We start from the raw sequence: 21,688 nt of genomic DNA on the forward strand, positions 1-21,688 counted from the left end.
CGGAAGTGTAGAGATTTTTATAGAAGTCAGACACCATACCTTTTAGTTCTGCTTTGTCCTCAACCATCACTCCAAGAGCATTGGCCAGTGCTTTAATCATGTTTTTCTTCCTCCGCATGCTGGCTCTCATATGGAAGAAGCGTGTATTCTTGTCACCCTCTGCTAGCCACTGTATACGTGACCGTTGCCTCCACATGATTTCTTCCTGATGGTATAGTTCAACAAGTTTCTCATTTATTTTCAGCTCGGCATGCGTCGGTCCTACCCTGGTTGGCTCCCCCCTCAAACGATGCAGCTCAGCGTTGAGGTGTTTTATTTCTTTTCGGACAGATCCAAAAGTTTCCCTGTTCCATCGCCCCAGGTTGCTTGATATTGCTTCTAATTTCTCCCTGAGTCCCTCCATAGTTAAGGAAACCTGCTCCTGGCTCCATTGTTGGATGATAGTATCTTTCCACGAGTCGTGAGACTCCCACATCACCTCGTACCTGAATGGAGGTTTAGCAGGAGGCCGTCCCCGATCTCCTCTCAGGTTCAACAGAATCGGGCAGTGGTCTGAGCCAGCTGCCGTTAAGTGTTTGAGATTAGCCTCCGGGTGCTGTGCACTAAGCTCGGCCGACACCAGGGCCCGGTCCAGTCGAACCCTTGTATAGCTTCCCCCGGTCACTTTTTTCTCAAACGTCCAGAAATTGCCTTCATAGCCCAAATCCATTAACATGCAAGCATCGACCGCATCACAAAAACCCTGAATTTGAGCATTGCTTCATTCTCCAATACCTTCTTGTTCATTTGGACGTAGGACTTCATTAAAATCGCCTATACACACCCACGGGAGCTCGCTCAAACTTGCTATTCCCTTCATGGTGTCACATGTTTGGTGCCTCAGGTGTGTACATGCCTCTCCATAGAAGCAAGATGCACGCCATTTATCAGTACCTGGTTCATCTATAGAGCAGTCAGTATGATACACCGAGTAACCCAAAATTTTGACTTTTATTGGATTGTTCCAGAAAATGCCAAGGCCTCCGCTCCGGCCCTGGCTACTAACAGCAAAGGAATTATCAAAACCAAGAGAATTTGCTAAATTTTCTACCCGAGCTCTATCTAGCTGAGTTTCGACGATACAAAGCAGGGTAGGGACAAACTTCTTCGCTAAATTGCCAAGTTCTCGGACTGTCGCGGCTTTGCCCGCACCGCGGCAGTTCCAGCTCAAGATACTCATTGTGCCCGGCGGTACTCCCCTCGGGAGCCCGCCGATGTTGCTTCTGTGTCGTTGCCCAGTCTCCCGATGCTGCTCTGGAGTTGATTTCCCTTGTCATCTGCTATGTCCACCCGAGCCCGTTTCGGGTCCTGCTTTGGGGGCGGGCTCAATGGAATCTGTGGCGCGGGGAGTGCAAGAATCTCATCTCCCTTGGGTTTAGACTTATATCCCCCTTGGATGTTAGCTATCGCTTCCGAGACTTGTGTGCGCTTCCAAAGCCCATCTGTCTCCCCTCACCTCGGTAGTACTCACCGAGTCCCCGCTTCCAAAGCCCATCTGTCTCCCCCTATGTGGACCAGGCCCACAAAAGTACGGGCCAGTCCCTCGCCCGGACGACCCAGGGTTACACGTCAAGTGCGGCCCGCTCCGCGTACCCATCGCGCTCCCGTACGAGACCGAGACGGCCGGGGAACGCTCCCAGATCGCCGCCGCGTAGCCATCCGCCGCCGGGTTCGACGAGGGAGCCGGGGCACGCAAGGCGGCCTATAGCCTATAGAGAGAGTAGTTCGTGGATTTTCGGGGATGCGGCCCAGCGGCGCGGCAACGTCGTGGGTTGTGGGGGCGGACGCGCATCTCTACGACGACCTGGACGCCGCCGCCATCCCGGCGCTCCTCGGCTCCTGCTTCGACGGCGATAACGTCGATGCTCAAGCCTGTACCAGCTCCAGTTCGCCGCGAAGTAAGCTCATCCCCCCTCCCTGCCAGCCAAATCCTAACTAGACTAGTAGAGTGCCCGTAGGCTCATAATATGATAAAGTAGACACAAATTGATGGTCAATTTTAATAACCGTCTCACAAAGAAGATATTATCTTGATTGATATTTTTTCAAATTGACCCTGTTTATTATTTACTCCCTTTCGTCCATTGATTTGAAGATGCAATCAGAGTCACCTTGTAGCCTCATATCGTGTAGCATCAACTCGTGGAGACGCCTTTCATGATTATGGTACCACCCATGTTCCCACTTCAATCATCAATTATTCATCCAAGGCTCAAAGTTATAGACATGTGTGGATTAGATGTTCTAAATACATTGTACCGTCTCATCCATCAAATATGAACATTTTTTTACTTATAACACCAGAAAATAGAAAACATGACTTGCCACTCATGGATGGTGAAGTCGGTGATATTTGCAGAATATGGTGAGGGTTGGCAGCACAAACGAACTCCTCCATGCTCTAAAGATATTGTAGGGTTTCATATGTACAAAAAGGACATCATCGGTACTCCGCAAAACTACCAAAATACAAGGGTATATATTTCAGTAGAAAATATGAAAACACAAATTTAAATGTTGGGCATAAACTTTAGAACAAGGTCTTCCAACAGTATTGACAACAAACTACATGTATATTGTTACATCAAAGCGGAAGTCAAATGCAAGCATCTATAATTGTACATAGCAACACCCTCATATAGCAATATGGCATGTCTAAGTGTCGTTTCACAACTAAAATTTCCTTGTATGTTCATCGGAGTTATATTTGGGATCCAAAGACCAATTCAGAATAGGGGTCACTTTGCATCTCAAATCATGGAATTGATTGGCTTTCAAACTTGCATAAAATTCTGCACATACTTTTGCTATGTATAGAATCTCAAACATTAAGCCAGGAAATACAGCCAAGCTCAAGTGGGGGTTAGTAACGCTGACTGGACTACTTAATCATACTCCAATACTCCAAATGTTTAGCTTTATGTGTCTCAGTGTTTCAGATAGCCTTCTTAGGCCAAAAGGTACAGGAACAACACCACAAAGGGGTAATAAAACAAAGTATTAACCTTTTTTATACTTATAGCACCAGAAAATATGACTTGTGGCACATGGATGGTGAACTCAGAGGATATTTGCAAAATATGCTGAGTGTCGTCAACACAAAAGAGCTCCCCCGGGACCCTTTGTCATCCATCGAATATTTACCATACCGGAATCAGAACGGCCTTTAGTTACTCAAGACTTTATTTGTTCCATTTTTGACACTGTTGTAAGGAAGGAAATAGAGAAAACATGGTAAACAAATTCAGACAATGATTTCAGGAAATAGAGAAATTGTTATTTTCCCGCATCCTCTGTATTTTCGGGTGAAATAAAATAATCTTTGAACATGTATCTAAAATAAATATATAATGGTATAATTATAACAGTAAAATTCTTAACACAGAAAGATCTGAAGGAAAAAAGGAAGGCCGGCCCGAACTTGCACCTTCAGTTTAAATGGACGTGATACCCCAGAAACTGCAGTCCACTATCATTGCTTGTTTGCTCTAGAGCATATGGACGGAGCACAATATAAATGTGTTTGATGACCACAAGTTAACAGCCAGACAAATTCAAGGTGGCGTCTAATCTTCGTGTTTGGGCTTATCATGCTAAGGATGCCCAAAAGTCGCACTGCAACAACGAGTGTAAATTCTACTCTACCGCCTCATTTAGGCGTTTCTCCATTGTCCACAAATATAAAATTTCAATAATTCGCACAAGCCCTGAACCTTCTGCATTCCTTAATTTAATGTTCAGGTGAGAAAAATGCATGTTGTAGTTTCCCTACAAAAAGTTTGAAAGGGAGTGATTGTACAGTCACATTAGCAGAAGTAACAGAGGAATCTACAGTGTTATTCTTCAGATCAGTATTGTCCATATAAATAAATCTATAGGCCGTAAAAAAACTAAACTGTGATACTTTTACTGACAGTGCCTCTTTAGTATATGCGAGAGTCTGAGTGCAACTTCATGTTAGTAGTTGCTGAGAGTAGCATGTATTATTGCAGTGCTCGAGATGAAACTACTCCTAGTTGAACATTCACACAAAAGGGACATGTTATAGACGACATGTGCCATTCCTTGTAAATTTCTGGAAAACGTAAACAGAAAGTAAAGCACAAGCAAAACTGACTTGTATTTTATTAAGTGCACATACTGTAGTTGTGCTTCTAAACAGGTTTTAGCTATTACTACCAATTTTGCTTAAAAATCATCTTGTGAATCAGCTAGTCGTGGTTACTCGTTAAAGCCTGCAATATCTACCTCCTCGGTTCAAGCTAGTAAGGTGGGCCCACAGTTTTTGTTGTGTCATGGTAAACTTCTCCCTCCCTCCCTCTCTTTTGCAATGATCTAATCAACCCCCCCCCCTCCCCCCTGAATCAGTTCAACCATCCACACAATTATGAGCATGAAAACAATTTAAAACTTCTGTACAAAACACAAGGTAATTGTTGTATCTTTGCCATCGGTAGCATTAATACTTGAGGCTTCAGGACACTCTAGGTTGAAGAGGAGGGCAGATAAGGCAGCAGGGAGGGCCACGGCGGCAGGAGAAGACCGGGCAGTTCGAACTAGTAGCGGAACCCGACAAATTCAGCAATCCCAATTTCACAGAGATGTAGTTACATATAAATAAAACCAGTTCCAAACCTAGTACTGAGAACCATCATATAAAAGCTTATGCAATTACATCATTAGCAGACATTATTAGCACATAGGGGATTTTGGTAGTTGGTACTCAGTGCTCACCAATGTATGATGCACTTGTCAAAGCTGTTCTTGAGTAGACGCCCACCGCCCTTGGTAATCTTCTCTCAAGCTCGGTCCCTGTTATTTGCATGCTCAGACGACCACCACCAGGGTTGTCTGTATAATGCAGCCAGGGGAACTAACATGCGCGGATAATTTGTAAGAATGCACCTTCGCATTCACAGAATCACAGATTCAATTACAAACTATTTTTTCTTGCATTCCATAAACTTTAATTCCTGTTTGTTTAAACAAGCAAATGTAGGGGAGATCATCAGACCAAACATCCTAAATATCTAGATGACAAACAGAAGCTATAAGAGGCTGGAACTGATACAACAATCCTTTTATGCCCAGCTCAAATAAAATATGTATCCATAGTTTGATTCTGCTATATCATGTAATATTTTATTCAACGTCTCATGGAACTGGCCCCTGTCTGCTAGATGCAACAAATGACAATAGTTTTTGTGGTTCCTTTTTAACATACAAAAAATAGTAACATACTGAATTGATGATTGTCTATCGGCACAGAGCCAAATATTTGATTATCTCATGTAGTACATAGATGATGTGATTTCCACTAATATTTTTAGTCAGCTCGATTTCCAGTAATATTTTTACTTTTTTAGTCAGCTCTAAAAGTTATTAGTTTGTTACTTATGTACTGACATTATTGTCCTGTTTTATGTTGTCCACATGAAGGTTGTTCTTCTCACTCAACAGATCTGCATCTATCAATAATATAATGAGTTGTTGTTTTGTTTCCAGGCCATGGTTCTTCCATCCCACACTTATCTTCTCAAGGAAACGCACATCAGTATTCTTCATATGGTGGTGGATACCACTATACCAGAGTGGTAGTACAACAAAAAAGATTGATATCCCAAATGGAAGGTATGCTACTTGGGAGTTTACTTGTTTGGTTTTTGCATTCTTGTAGTTGATAACAGGTTGCATGAAGTGCAGTTTTTTTTGCTCTGCTAACTGATAATGTTCATAACTTCTTTTAGGTTGGTGTTATCATTGGAAATGCTGGAGAAACTATAAAGCATATCCAACTTCATTCAGGGGCAAAGATCCAAGTAACAAGGGACATGGATGTTCAACCCGGGTCACGGACAAGATTGGCTGATCTTTCGGGCACTCCTGACCAGATAAGCAGAGCTGAGCAGTTGATAAGTGATGTTTTTGCAAAGGTACTGTGATATCTTTTTTATGGTCAGGACTTCACATTTAGCTGTGCATCCATTTATTCAACCATACTTGTCATGTGACCTTCTGCAGGCTGATGCTGGCTCATTTGGCACTATCTCTAGTTGTGTTGAGCAATTCCAGATGCAAATTGCTAACAACAAGGTAAGCTGGCTGCTTTCTTGACGAGATAGTCAAAGATGTTCAATAGATTGTGAAAATTTATATCTAGTAAATGAGCATGGTGGTTATTATATTGGTGGGTAAATGGATCTTTAATAAACTTGAAGCAATTTGGATTTAGTTAGGTGATTATGATCTTGAACCAAATTTCATGGTGGATTATGAGATTTTGATGCATTTATTTAGTTCATTTTGATCTTGAGGAGATAGTCAAAGATGTTCGATGGATTAATTAATCTTGGGCAATTTGGATTTAGTTAGGTGATTGTGATATTGAACCATATTTATGATGGATTATGAGATTTTAGGTGGATTTAGTTACGTGATTTAATCTTGAGAAGATAGTAAAAATGTTTTGTGGATTATGAGATTTTAGGTATGGTAGATGAGCGTGGTGATTATTATATTGGTGGATAAATAGATCTTTAATTTTGTTTGGAACATTTTGGATTTATTTAAGTGATTGCGATCTTAAACCAAATCTCACGATGGATTATGAGGTTTTGATTGGATTTTGTTAGGTGACTGTGATCTTGACGAGCTCGTAAAAGATGTTCGGTGGATTATGTGAATTTAGGTCTAGTAGGTGAGCATGGTGGTTATTATATTGGTGAATAAGTAAACTTGAGAAAATTTGGATTTAGTTAGGCGATTGTGATCTCGAACCAAATTTCATGATGGATTACGAGATTTTAGAAAGATTTAGTTGGTTGATTGTGATCTTGAGGAGATACTGAAAGATATTCGATGGATTGATTAATCTTGAACAATTTGGATTTATTAGGCTATTGTGATATAGAACCGAATTTCACAATGATTTATGTGATTTTAGGTGGATTTAGTTAAGTTATTATGATCTTGGGAAGATGGTCAAAGATGTTGGGTGGATTTTAAGATTTTATGTCTAGTATGTGAGCATGATAACTATTATATTGGTGGATAAACAGACCTTTAATTTAGTTTGGTGATTGTGATCTTTTAACCAAATTCACAGTGGATTTTGATATTTGGGTTGGATTTAGTTAGGTGATTGTGATCTTGATGAGATAGTCAAAGATGTTTGATGGATTACAACAACAACAACAACAAAGCCTTTAATCCCAAACAAGTTGGGGTAGGCTAGAGGTGAAACCCATAAGATCTCGCAACCAACTCATGGCTCTGGCACATGGATAGCAAGCTTCCACGCACCCTTGTCCATAGCTAGCTCTTTAGTGATACTCCAATCCTTCAGGTCTCTCTTAACGGACTCCTCCCATGTCAAATTCGGTCTGCCCCGCCCTCTCTTGACTTTCTCCGCACGCTTTAGCCGTCCGCTATGCACTGGAGCTTCTGGAGGCCTGCGCTGAATATGCCCAAACCATCTCAGACGATGTTGGACAAGATGTTTGATGGATTATGTAAGAATTTATGTCTAGTAGTGAGCATGGTGGTTATTATATTGGTGGATAAGATATTTAGTAAACTTGGAGTAATTTGGATTTAGTTAGGCTAGTGTGATCTTGAACCAAATTTCATGGTAATTACGAAAATTTTAAATGGATTTAATTAGTTAATTGAGATCTTGAGGAGATAGTCAAAGATGTTCGATGGATTAATTAATCATGAACAATTTGGACTTAGTTCGGTGATTGTGACATTGAACCAAATTTGTCGGTGATTTATTTGATTGTGGGTGGATTTACTTAGGTGATTGTGTCTTGATAAGATGGTTAAAATGTGTGGTGGATTATGAGAATTTAGGTATGTTAAATGAGCATGGTGATTATTATAAGGGAAATGATTCCCTTCAACCGACAGATCTTATGCGAGCATCCACCGCCTCCATGTCTGTTGGATGGGCTTCATTAGACAGTCAGGAGCACCTGGTCCATTGTTTTAGAAAGAGATTCTGCAACTAGCCCCTTTTTGCAAATCGACTAAGAGCTAAATCCCACAGGGGCTAGATCCCGCAACATGACTTATGTTGCAAAACAAATCCCACAACACGACCCATGCTGCAAAAAAAAAATCTGCAACACAACCCATGATGCAAAATAAATACCACAAACACAACCTAGTTTGCCAAAAAAAACACAACATAACCTCTGTTGCAAATGTCTCCGCAATAAGACATCTGTTGTTAAAAATATCCATAGGCCGACGCGTAGCAGGCCCCTTATTATATTGGTACATAAACAAATCTTTAATTTAGTTTGGAACAATTTGGATTTAGTTAGGTGATTGTGATCTTTCAACCAAATTCATGGTGTATTTTGCGGTTTTGTTGGATTTAGTTAGGTGACAGTGATCTTGACGAGATAGTCAAAGATGTTTGGTGAATTATGTTAATTTTGTTCTAGTAAGTGAGCATGGTGGTTATTATATTGGTGGATATTAATGGATCTTTAGTAAACATGGAGCAATTTGGATTTAGTTAGGCGATTGTGATCTTGAAAAAAATTCACGGTGGATTACGAGATTTTCAATGGATTTATTTAGTAGATCGTGATCTTAGGGAGATGTCAAAGATGTTCGGTGGATTAATTAATCTTGAACAATTTGGATTTAGTTAGGTGATTGTGATATTGAACCAACTCCGCCTATGTTTTTTCAACATAGCCGGTCCAAGCCCTGGTAAAGGAGGAGGGTTGTGATAGGCTTGACGAGCCAACATAAAAACTCAGTCACTCTTATGAAGATGAAACCCAAAAGATTTTCGTTGGACGTAACCCTCTCAACGACGCGCCACACCGGAACCTGGGTGTGGTGTCAAATGGGCAAGGGCCGGATTGTCACCCCTTCGGTGGCACGCCGTAGCTTGATCTGGATACAGTGGCAAGTGAGCGAGGATCAGGTCGTCGCATCCTTAGTGGCGCGCTACATCGGCGCCCTGATGTAGTGGAAAATGAGCAAGGGTCTTCACATTTGACTCGACGAGTGCGAAGGGTAAGGAAGCTAGCCGAGCCTAGTAGGATCCGCTTAGGTAGCTGGAACGTAGAGTCTCTGACAGGGAAGCTTGGAGAGCTAGTTGATGCAGCGGTGAGGAGAGGTGTTGATATCCTTTGTCCAAGAAACCAAATGGAGGGGACAGAAGGTGAAGGAGGTGTAGGATACCAGCTTAAGCTGTGGTACACGGGGACAGTTACAAACAGAAATGGCGTAGGCATCTTGATCAACAAGAGCCTCAAGTATGGAGTGGTAGACGTCAAGAGATGTGGGGACATGATTATCCTGGTCAAGCTGTTAGCTGGGGACTTAGTTCTCAATGTTATTAGCGCATATGCCCTGCAAGTAGGCCACAATGAGAACACCAAGAGGGAGTTCTGGGAAGGCCTGGAAGACATGGTCAGGAGTGTACCGATTGGCGAGAAGCTCTTCATAGGAGACCCTCAATGTCCACGTGGGTACATCTAACATAGGTTTTGAAGGGTTGCATGGGGGCTTTGGCTATGGCATCAGGAATCAAGGAGAAGATGTCTTAAGCTTTGCTCTAGCCTACGACATGATCGTAGCTAACACCCTCTTTAAAAAGAGAGAATCACATCGAGTTGCTTTTAGTAGTGGTCAACACTCTAGCCAGAATGATTTCATCCTCTCGAGAAGAGAAGATAGGCGCGCATGCTAGTCAAAGATGTCCGGTGTATTTATCTAATCTTCAATAATTTGGATTTAGTTAGGTGATTGTGATATTGAACCAAATTTCTCTGTGATTTATGAGATTTTAGTTGGATTTAGTTTGGTGATTGTGTCTTGAGAAGATAGTAAAAAATGTTTGGTGGATTATGAGATTTTAGGTCTAATAGATGAGCATGGTGATTATTATATTGGTGGATAAACATATATGTAATTTAATTTGGATTTGTTTAGGTGATTGTGATTTTTTAACCTAATTTTACCGTGGATTATAAGGTTTTGGTTGGATTTAGTTAGGTGATTATGATTTTAACGAGCTAGTAAAAGATGTTCGGTGCCTTATGTGAATTCTGGTTCTAGTAGGTGAGCATGTTGATTATTACATTGGTGGATAAATTGTTCTTCAGTAAACATGGTGAAATTTGGATGAGTTAGGCGATTGTGATCTTGAACAAATTTCATGGTGGATTACGAGACTTTCAACAGATTTCGTTGATTGTGATCTTGAGGAGATAGTTAAAGATGTTCGATGGATTAATTAATCTTGAACAATTTGGATTTGGTTTTATGAGATTTAAGTTGGATTTTGTTAGGTGACTGTGTCTTGAGAATATAATCAAAGATTTTTTGATGGATGATGAGATTTTAGGTGTAATAGATGAGCATGGTGATTATTATATTGGTGGATAAACAAATATTTAATATAGTTGGAACAATTTGGATTTAGTTCGGTGGTTCTGATCTTTTAACCTAATTTTACGTTGGATTATAAGGTTTTGGCTGGATTTAGTTAGGTGATTAATTTTGACAAACTGGTAAAAGATGTTCGATGGATTATGTGAATTTAGATCTAGTAGGTGAGCATTTTGATTATTATATTGGTGGATAGAGATGAGGGCCACACAAGTGAATTAACGCGATGATGCCACTACTGAAAATAACTAGTAAACAAGGCAATAAAGGCGGAGAGGCTAGGGGTAGTGGCGGTAGATGGACTTGACATCTTACATGCCTGTGCACTCTCCGTTCCGCACTGGTCTGGCTTGGTGTCCTTGTTCTGTTTGCGGGTTTTGTGTCACGCACTTGATTAAGCATCCCACGTTCTCCTACTGTGCGCCCTTGACCTTGACGATAGGTAGCGCCGTGTTCTCGGGCGTGTCTCGTGGGTAAAATCCAGGTATGCGCCGATTGTCCGAGCTCTTGCTCGCCATTGGTGGTGCTTGAGCGTGTGGTTATGGTGGCATCCAGCAAGGGAACAAGGGATGTGGGATCAAGACAGCACACATAGCAACCCGCCACCAGGCAATGGATGCCCATCCGGACTTCCAGGGAGCGAAGGTGGACACAAAGGTGGATGTTGAGCTCCATAGCAGTCTCAATAGTGTGCTAATCAATAAGAGCAGCACAAGCAAGAAGATCCTGAATATACTTCTCTTAGGAAATAAAGAAGCCATTAGAGGTAAAAGAAACCTCAATCTCAAGGAAGTAGTGACTTCTTTACTCTTTAGTAAACATGGAGCAATTTGGAATTAGTTAGGCAATTGTGATCTTGAACAAATTTCATGATGGGTTACGAGATTTCGTTGATTGTGATCTTGAGGAGATAGTCAAAGATGCTCGGTGGATTATTTAATCTTGAACAATTTGGATTTAGTTAGGTGATTGTGATATTGAATCAAATTTCTTTGTGATTAATGAGATTTTAGTTGGATTTAATTAGGTGATTGTGTCTTGAGAATATAATAATTTTTTTGGTGGATTATGAGATTTTAGGTGTAATAGATGAGCATAGTGATTATTATATTGGTGGATAAACAAATATTTAATTTAGTTTGGAACAATTTGGATTTAGTCCGGTGATTGTGATCTTTCAGCCTAATTTTACGATGGATTATATGGTTTTGGTTGGATTTAGTTAGGTGATTGTAATTTTGACAAGCTAGTAAAAGATGTTCGATGGATTATGTGAATTTAGATATAGTAGGTGAGCATTTTGATTATTATATTGGTGGATAGAGATGAGGGCCACACAAGTGACTTAAGGCGATGATACCACTACTGAAAATAACTAGTAAACAAGGCAATAAAGGCGGAGAGGCTAGGGGTAGTGGCGGTAGATGGACTTGACATCTTACGTGCCTGTGCACTCTTCGTTCCGTGCTGGTCTGGCTTGGTGTCCTTGTTCTGTTTGCGGGTTTTGTGTCACGCACTTGATTAAGCATCCCACGTTCTCCTACTGTGCGCCCTTGACCTTGACGATAGGTAGCGCCGTGTTCTCGGGCGTGTCTCGTGGGTAAAATCCAGGTATGCGCCGATTGTCCGAGCTCTTGCTCGCCATTGGTGGTGCTTGAGCGTGTGGTTATGGTGGCATCCAGCAAGGGAATAAGGGATGTGGGATCAAGACAGCACACATAGCAACCCGCCACCAGGCAATGGATGCCCATCCGGACTTCCAGGGAGCGAAGGTGGACACAAAGGTGGATGTTGAGCTCCATAGCAGTCTCAATAGTGTGCTAATCAATAAGAGCAGCACAAGCAAGAAGATCCTGAATATACTTCTCTTAGGAAATAAAGAAGCCATTAGAGGTAAAAGAAACCTCAATCTCAAGGAAGCAGTGACTTCTTTACTCTTTAGTAAACATGGAGCAATTTGGAATTAGTTAGGCAATTGTGATCTTGAACAAATTTCATGATGGATTACGAGATTTCGTTGATTGTGATCTTGAGGAGATAGTCAAAGATGCTCGGTGGATTATTTAATCTTGAACAATTTGGATTTAGTTAGGTGATTGTGATATTGAATCAAATTTCTTTGTGATTAATGAGATTTTAGTTGGATTTAGTTAGGTGATTGTGTCTTGAGAATATAATCAATTTTTTTGGTGGATTATGAGATTTTAGGTGTAATAGATGAGCATAGTGATTATTATATTGGTGGATAAACAGATATTTAATTTAGTTTGGAACAATTTGGATTTAGTTCGGTGATTGTGATCTTTTAGACTAATTTTACGATGGATTATATGGTTTTGGTTGGATTTAGTTAGGTGATTGTAATTTTGACAAGCTAGTAAAAGATGTTCGATGGATTATGTGAATTTAGATATAGTAGGTGAGCATTTTGATTATTATATTGGTGGATAGAGATGAGGGCCACACAAGTGACTTAAGGCGATGATACCACTACTGAAAATAACTAGTAAACAAGGCGATAGAGGTGGAGAGACTGGGGGTAGTGGTAGTAGATGGACTTGACCCAGCATCTTACGTGCATGTGGGTCCGGCTTGGTGTCCTTGTCCTGTTTGTGGATTTTGTGTCACGCACTTGATTAAGCATCCCACATTCCCCTACTGTGCGCCCTTGACCTTGACGATAGGTAGCGCCGTGTTCTCGGGCACGTCTCGTGGGTAAAATTCAGGTATGCGCCGATTGTCTGAGCTCTTGCTTGCCATTGTTGGTGCTTGAGCGTGCGGTTATGGTGGCATCCAGCAAGGGAACACGGGATGTGGGATCAAGACAGCACACATAGCAACCCGCCACCAGGCAATGGATGCTCATCTGGACTTCCAGGGAGCGGAGGTGGACACAAAGGTGGATGTTGAGCTCCATAGCAGTCTCAATAGTGTGCTAATCAATAAGAGCAACACAAGCAAGAAGATCTTGAATATACTTCTCTTAGGAAATAAAGAAGCCATTAGAGGTAAAAGAAACCTCAATCTCAAGGAAGTAGCGGCTTCTTTAGTAAACATGGAGCAATTTGGAATTAGTTAGGCGATTGTGATCTTGGACAAATTTCATGATGGATTACGAGATTTTTCAATGGATTTAGTTGATTGTGATCTTGAGGAGATAGTTTTTTTTTAACAATAGTCAAAGATGTTTGGTGGATTAATTAATCTTGAACTTTGTGATTAATGAGATTTTAGTTGGATTTAGTTAGGTGATTGTGTCTTGAGATAATCAAAGATGTTTCGTGGATTATGAGATTTTAGGTCTAGTAGATGAGCATGGTGATTATTATATTGGTGGATAAATAGATATTTAATTTAGTTTGGAACAATTTGGATTTAGTTAGGTGACTGTGATCTTTTAACCTAATTTATGATGGATTATAAGGTTTTGGTTGGGTTTAGTTAGTTTATTGTGATTTGACGAGCTAGTAAAAGATGTTCGGTGGATTATATGAATTTAGGTGTACTAGGTGAGCATGTTGATTATTATATTAGTGGATAAATAAATCTTTAATAAATTTGGAACAATTTGGATTTAGTTAGGCGATTGTGATCTTGAACCAAATTTTATGGTGGACTAGCAAGATGCGTTGCACGGAAAATCAAGATGCATTTGTACGAGTAGTTTATCTTGTGGGAGAAAAGGATGAACGAGAGAAGGCCTTATTTGCAATGGAGAGGGGTGTGGGTATATTTTTGTAAAATTGCCATAGTTTCCTTCCTATCCGTCGGATATAAATCGGATGGCCTATATTGCAGGATGGCAGGCACACCATCATCACCAACTCTGTTTTCTATAAGAGTAGAGATTAGGAGATTTTTTATGGACTAGTTAGTTGATTGTGATCTTGAGATAGTCAAAGATGTTTGGTGGATTAATTAATCTTGAACAATTTGGATTTAGTTAGGTGGTTGTGATACTGAACCAAATTTCACGCTAGATTATGAGATTTTAGTTGGATTTAGATAGGTGATTGTGTCTTGAGATGATAATCAAATTTTTTTGGTGGATTATGAGATTGTAGGTCTAGTAGATGAGCATGGTGATTACTATATTGGTGAATAAACAGATATTTAATTTAGTTTGGAACAATTTGGATTTAGTTAGGTGATTGTGATCTTTTGAGCAATTTTTACGGTGGATTATGAGGTTTTGGTTGGATATAGTTAGGTGATTGGGATCTTGACAAGCTAGTAAAAGATGTTCGGTAGATTATGTGAATATAGGTCTACTAGTAGGTGAGCATGTTGGTTGTTTTATTGATGGATAAATAATTTTTTAATAAACTTGAAAAAGTTTGAATTTAGTCAAGCGATTGTGATCTTCAACCAAATTTTATGATGGATTATGAGATTTTTGATGGATTAGTTAGTTGATTGTGATCTTGAGGATATAGTCAAAGATGTTCGGTGTATTAATTAATCTTAAAATTTTTGGATTTAGTTAGGTGATTGTGATATTGAACCAAATTTCTCTGTGATTTTAGTTGGATTTAGTTAGCTGGTTGTGTCTTGAGAAGATAGTCAAAGATGTTTGGTGGATTATGAGATTTTAGGTCTAATAGATGAGCATGGTGATCATTATGTTGGTGGATAAATGAATCTTTAATAAATTTGGAACAAATTGGATTTAGTTAGGCGACCGTGATCTTGAGCCAAACTTTATGGTGGATTGTGAGATTTAGTTCGGCTGCGCTCTGACTCTTCGTCGAGGAGCATGCACAGTGCGGTGGTGCGGCGGCCTCAGAAGGTGGGGCACCGACACCTGCAGCTTGTGCACGCATCTCCTGCATCCCGCAACCTTCTCCTTCCCGGCACAGCAGGAGCAGGAGCAAGGATGCCGAGGCGGTTCAGGTTTGCCTCCTCCTCTCTCCCCTCTGCTCTCACTCTTGTCTCCCTTTTTTGTTTCATTCTGCAGCTTCATTCAAGCATATATTTTAAGTTGCTAGGTATTCCAGGTAGTTGCTATGCATGTATTGTAACAAGGTACAGTCAGTATTGATGGCACTTGGTCTCCATAATTTGGATCTACAGGTTGTACACTGTTGAACTGAGAAAGTGTCTCATTGGGGTGTGGAGTGGGAGAGGAGTGGTATTTTATCTATTCAGTTTCAAGTCAGATGGAAAATTTTGTTTCCCTTGGTTAGTATATTGCAAGACAGAGCAAAACTTGATTGTGTATATATTCTGTTTTTAAACAATTGATCCTAAGAACGTGGTGTGTTGTATTTCTTCTTTCAACAAAACCTACTCAGTTACTCCCTCCGTTTCAAAATAGATGACTCAACTTTGTATAAAGTTAGTACAAAATTGAGTCATCTATTTTGGAACGGAGGGAGTACATTTTACCACAAAGTTGAGAAGTTGATTATCCTCTTATAACGAAATTGGTGAAAAGCCTGTACACCTAAATACTTATTTAGTCGATCAGGAGTTTCTCATGCCCAAGATTACGCGTGCATAGGAAAATTATTGTTTCCTGCTAAATGGGGTTAATTTCATGCCTTTGTAGGAGAGAGGTGGGCCAAAGAATTCCATGTTCAACAGGATGGTGCAAAATTTTAGTTGGAGATAGGCTGTCTATGGACATCAGGACATGCATGTTGTAGATCTGCTTATAATAATTTTGTAATACTCAGATTTGTTCAGATTGGCTCATTTCTTTAAGAAATATTATGTCCCCTGTTTCATGGCAGAAAATTTTGATTGCATAATATTCACCTTCATAATAGCCAGTGCCATCAGGCTGTATACCTGTGTACCAAATTATTTGTTAATCATTACACCATTGTTTTACTCAGTTGCATTCTTGACTGCAGGTTCTTGACTAGAAAAAGGGTAAGCTGTGGATTTTTTTTTGCTTCAGTCTCTGCGACTAAGTAAAGTTATCAATATTTCCGTTTCATATTTGATCCTTTTCAAGCTCCATTGCTCTGGTGGAAGTGGCACACACTCCTCGCTGCATTATGTATCGTATTTGTGAGGGCTATCTTTGTCCAGTTGGGTTTGTTTGCAATTATGCGGGCACTCGGCACAATACACATCTTCAGTCGTACTGCAAATTCTCACTTATTTGGCTTACTTGGTTAGTGTTTAATGATTCATTTGGTTGTCATGGCAGGAGGCATTGTCGCTGCTCAAGATCCTTCAGTGGTAACAAGATTTATCCAACTTCCTTACACACCACTATTAGTTATTACTCCCTCCGTCCGGGTTTATTAGGCCTCTCAGCATTACAAGCATGTCCCCTTTTATAAGGCCCCGCTTTGGAAAGGTGCATGCATGCAACCATTTCATTGGTTGTATTAAAAGTCATTGTTGTTGGTGTCATGGCTGGAAAATTAATACACTTCATGCCTGCTTTTTCATTGGCTGCATGCATGTGAGAGAGTGCATTGGGAGTGGAATTGAAGAATTAATGTAAGCAAATTACTATGTATCTTGGTCTAAGAGAAGTTGTCTTTAGGCCTAATAAACCCGGACGGAGGGAGTACACGTCAGCAGTAACACATAGGACACAAATGCTAAAATGCAAGAAAGCTCTGCGGCAATTACATGGTGTACTGAGATGTGATTCATTTGATAAGATAAAGCACTTCCTGACACTGTTAGTTCTTAACAATTTTAAGTGGTACATTAGCCTCTCTAGGGGTTCATACAACGAAGACATAAATCTTCTATTTCATCAGTCTGTCGGTCATCTCTTCCACTGTAGTATTGCCGAGACGCTCAACTCTGATGATTTATGTATAATAAAGCATTTATTTTCCTTAGTCATGCGTAGCTTAAATTAAGTATAATATGGCATTTATGCTCTGGATAAGGGAAATCACCTAGCTCAATATATCTTAATTTCAGTTTTAGTTCTCTCTAGCTACCTGTATATGTTCAGTATGTTCTATGAGGAAAATACCAATGGATTAAATTAGATAACCCACACCAGTGGCGGAGGCAGGGGGGTGCCAGCAGGGGCCCCGGCCCAGGCCAACAAGCAGAATTTTCCACTACACAAGTGATTACCTGCTGCTAATTCTGTGTATTATCATGATTTTGTTGGCTTTGGCCCTCCCCAACATGACTTAACATCAAGTTGCCCCCCTTGATTAAGTTTTCCTGCCTCCCCCATTGACCCACGCTCAATTTAGTTGCCAGATCAGGTATAAAAATGTTATGTTGATCAGGGTTTTTTTATTGAAAATTTGAGGTGCTCACCCAGAAAATATGATCCGGTTTTCTGTGGAAACAACAGATATTTCCATCTATCAAAAGAGTATCGACATTCTCGATAAAGATACCAATAACATCCATATCTTGAATTTTTTTATTCAGGTAGCTTGAAGTTCTTTAGTAAACTCTTGGTTGATAGTAAATGTTAATATTTTGTGTACTAGATGACCCTGAAGGGTCGACTGAATTTTTGGTTAAAAAACAAGAACTGAATTACGTGTTAGTTATAATGCTATCTTCTTAACTGAATTTGGTGTTACCACAGTCCACAGGTTAAATCTGACACATGCCATGGTATTGTGTACATTTTCATGTACTACTATAGTTTCGATGTTTCGCACGATCCATCGATACAAACCCGATTAAACAGCCGAGGGCGGGATTTTTCGCGCGCGGTAGACAGGGTAGTTTGGCATAGTCGGTTTGACACGGAGAGCGAGAGAAAGATGTGAAATGCTTGAATGTGTACTGGGCCTTTTTTTTGTGTGTGTAGTCTGACCTTTCATATCACTAAATGATACTAGCCATACATTTCAAAGGCAATTTTAATGTATGCAAACTGAATAATTAAGTAACAATACGAGATCTAGTAAAACTAAAAACATATGATTTATTGTGTTAGAGTGTAGTAGTGTTGTATTGCATAGTTGTTAGGTGTAACAAGCAAGAACATGTAGAGATGTACTTTTGGAGGGCCTACAGAAAGAATCTGGACATAAAATGGATTCAAATATTTGTATTCGTCTTCGTATCTACGGTTTGTACGGTAGAAGTGAATGCTTTTTTGTTGTTACGAAACCAATACAACAATAATGGGGTGGTGTCCACTAATTTAGGCACTGGCATGTTGGCCTACTCGGCTCCACAGAGAGAGCGAGAGAAGAGATAAATACACTAGCTGTCAGTGTTTCCAAGCGAAAAGCGTAATATGGTCACCAGACTTCAGAATACGCTCATTACGGTCACTATATATGTTTTACGGTGATTATACAGTCACTTGCTAACCGTTCGGCATCGGATTGCACTTTGTTGACCGGCCAAATAATCTGCGTGGCACTATGTTGATTGGTTAAATTGACCACGTTCCTTGTGGGTCCCACTTATCAGTTCGCAGAGGAAAAAAGTAAGATAACCACAAATTTACGTAGGCACGATAAGACTCCAACCCGTGCGCGGGAACCCCTTGGTTGTGTAAGGGCCTGATGTGTGCGCATGTACGTGTAGGTTGAGCACTTAAGCGTGATCGTGTGTGTTGGCCGTGTGGTGTGCATATATGCGTGCGTGCGTGTGAATGTTGCGTGCGTGCGTGTGTATGTGTGAGTGTTGCATGCATGCAGTTCATGTGCATACGTGCGTGTGTATAATCATCACACTAGCTCCTGTGAGTTAAGACAGACGGCTCAACATACCAGTACAAGGCCACCTTGTCCGCTGTGTTCGTGGTCATGACTTCGAATACCCCCATCCAATATTTTTTATCGTTTGTTTTTATTCTTATACACACCGACAGGTGGGCCCAATGGTAGTGAGACAATGCGATGCAACACTAGAGGTGCCACGTGAAGCGTTTAACTGGTCAACTAGTCGTGTCTTGAACAAATACAGAGTTGTACAGTGAGTTTGTGACTATATAATAACCACAAAATATAAATGGTGACCGTAATGAGTGGATTCTAAAGTCCAATGTACGTATCGTGCTTTCGCTTCAAATACAATGATCTTCGTTGTATATATCACGAGAGAAAGATAAAACATATGTAAACGTGCGGGGGCGTACTTTTAGAGTATCTAGAGATAGTTTGTGTGCGTACGTGAAAGGGGCGTAGAGGGGGTGTGTGCGATGGAGAGAGAGATGCTCTTCGTTTCTCTTTATTATGACTAATTTTATATATATTATAAAAATATAAAAAATCACAGTGCGGAATAAATATCATTGGGTGCACCATGCAATATAAATGAATTTTCATACTTCATATAATTTTGTAATGTTGTATATATGTAGAAATTCTAAAATAAATTTTTGGTCACACTTTGTGTGGTTCTATTCAAAAGAAATGTTATATGCGAAATAAACGTGAAGAGAAGGCTTTTTAGATCAATAGGGTACGTGATAAGATGTAACATGTGTGAATGTGTAGTTGACGTATTTGGCGACCTAGAAAGGGTATGTGTACGTATTTGAGAGATGCATGGATTGAGGGGCCGGCAGGGGGTGACGTGGGAGAGATATCACGAGAAATGAGAGAGGTCTAGAGAGAGACAAATAGGATGTCACGGCGAGAGATGCCCTTGAGTGTGTACATGCAAGGGGGAGGGGATAGAGGCTTGAGGAGAAATAGTTTGTGCGGTGTCTGTGTTGGTATGTGTGGGTGTGAGAAGATAACGAGACCTAGGGGCACAAGTGTGTCACCGCGTGAGGTCCGGTGGGCCGAGGTGAGGCCCTTGGGTCGGTTCCATCCTGCGTCACATTGGTCGGCCTGTGACGCATTCAGGAAGACCCATAGAGGACTAGTCGTACAAGACAAGGATACCAGAGCCGTGAAGGACTCTGTGTCCACTCACAAAGCCGTCTAGGATTTGTAATCCTAGGTCCTCAGACTAAGGTAACCCCTTGTCTCTGATATTACCATTCATCCAACCTAACTTTAAGAGGCATTCTATAGAATGCTCTGCTGGAATCATATTCGTCAATTAGAAAGAGAGGTGGAGACAGTGCCTGCGAGATAGGCGTAAAGATAATGTGCGTGCGGGAGACACGTAGATAGGTCTATGTATAGAGAAAGGGTCGATGAGGATCGTGCATGCGTATGCGTGTGAGAAGAAGAGTTCTTGTGATAAAGGTTAGTGAAAACAGTCGTAAATGGTTGCGAGAGGGAGGGAGGGTGATATCGAGAGCATGTGTGCGAGAAAGACACCTCGAGAGAGTGCGTGTGAGCATGTGTGAGAGACCCCGATGGATATACACCATTTGCACGTATGTGTGAGAGAAAGTTAGCGCGTGTGTGAGGAGGGTCCCATGGAGAGCGAAACTACACGTAAAAGGCTGACATACACATTGATTACAAATATAAATTGTATCCAAATATTAGGATGTGATCATGATATTTATAAGGATCGGTCATTGATTCACCAGACATATATATTCTTTCGAATTTGAGCATGTCTATATTATTATTCGACATGATTGATCCATAGAGTCAGTATTTTAAACTCTAGACAATGCATCACTTTAGCAATTAGAATATAAACATGAGTATAGTTCATATTGTGTGTGTAAAGCACATTATACACACAAAAGCTACACAATGAACACTCTAAATAGCTAGCTAAGAACTATCATACACTTGAATACAACTTAAGGTGGTTTTAAAAATTCGAATTCAACATGAAGTCCATTCAATTATTTGAATTCGAGATCATGGCATTTGTAAATCATACCTAACTTATGGGAGCATCAATCTTTGCTCTGCTTTTGTACATAATAGCATATATAGTCGTGTACAAAATAGATTCAAATTACCTCCTCCATTTCAAAATAATCGTAATTATAGGAATTTCAAGAGTCAAAATTTCAAAAAGAAGCGCATAATTTAATGAAGTTTTCAAACATAGAAGGTTAAATTTAACGTTGTCTATTTAGGTCAATCCTCAAAGTTCAAGAGTACTCTAAACGTGAATGCTTCTGTTTCAAAATTTCGAACAAAGCGCCAAAAGAGCCTCTACTTGTCCAAAACCGTGTGAGATCAATGTTTGGTAGAAGGAAATTACTTTTCTACTGATCCAATGTCCAAAGGTCTAAATTGTGGTAGGTTTGTAACTTCATCTAGACGCTACGCAACCGCCTTCGAAAAACATTCATACACCATGGTCACCTAAACACACATGCGCTCGGCCGAAATTGCTCCCGCCCACTATTTGGGACACTTGAGATTACCATCTTACCCCCGACCCGCAGTAGGTCCGA

The 21,688-nt window shown here is 40.4% G+C and overlaps 1 protein-coding gene across 1 annotated transcript; it reads left to right on the plus strand.

Moving 5' to 3' along the window:
- The first annotated feature begins 1,780 nt into the window (after positions 1-1,780).
- LOC119283959 lies at positions 1,781-16,228 on the plus strand. Its single transcript, XM_037563295.1, has 5 exons — positions 1,781-1,937; positions 5,654-5,670; positions 5,787-5,972; positions 6,061-6,132; positions 15,132-16,228. The coding sequence occupies exons 1-5, from the start codon at positions 1,781-1,783 to the stop codon at positions 15,180-15,182; spliced, it is 483 nt and encodes a 160-aa protein (XP_037419192.1). The 3' UTR covers positions 15,183-16,228.
- The last annotated feature ends 5,460 nt before the right edge of the window (positions 16,229-21,688 follow it).

This window comes from Triticum dicoccoides, chromosome 4A (assembly GCF_002162155.2).
Source record: "Triticum dicoccoides isolate Atlit2015 ecotype Zavitan chromosome 4A, WEW_v2.0, whole genome shotgun sequence".
In the NCBI taxonomy this organism is placed as follows: Eukaryota; Viridiplantae; Streptophyta; class Magnoliopsida; order Poales; family Poaceae; genus Triticum; species Triticum dicoccoides.

What these genes read in the sequence shown, in the direction of transcription:
- LOC119283959 (XM_037563295.1), top strand. Translation starts at nt 1,781, where the DNA reads ATGCGGCCCAGCGGCGCGGCAACGTCGTGGGTTGTGGGGGCGGACGCG. An exon ending in TAAGTGATGTTTTTGCAAAG is followed by an intron (nt 5,973 to 6,060) that starts GTACTGTGATAT and finishes GACCTTCTGCAG; the next exon opens with GCTGATGCTGGCTCATTTGG. An exon ending in TGCAAATTGCTAACAACAAG is followed by an intron (nt 6,133 to 15,131) that starts GTAAGCTGGCTG and finishes AATTGGATTTAG; the next exon opens with TTAGGCGACCGTGATCTTGA.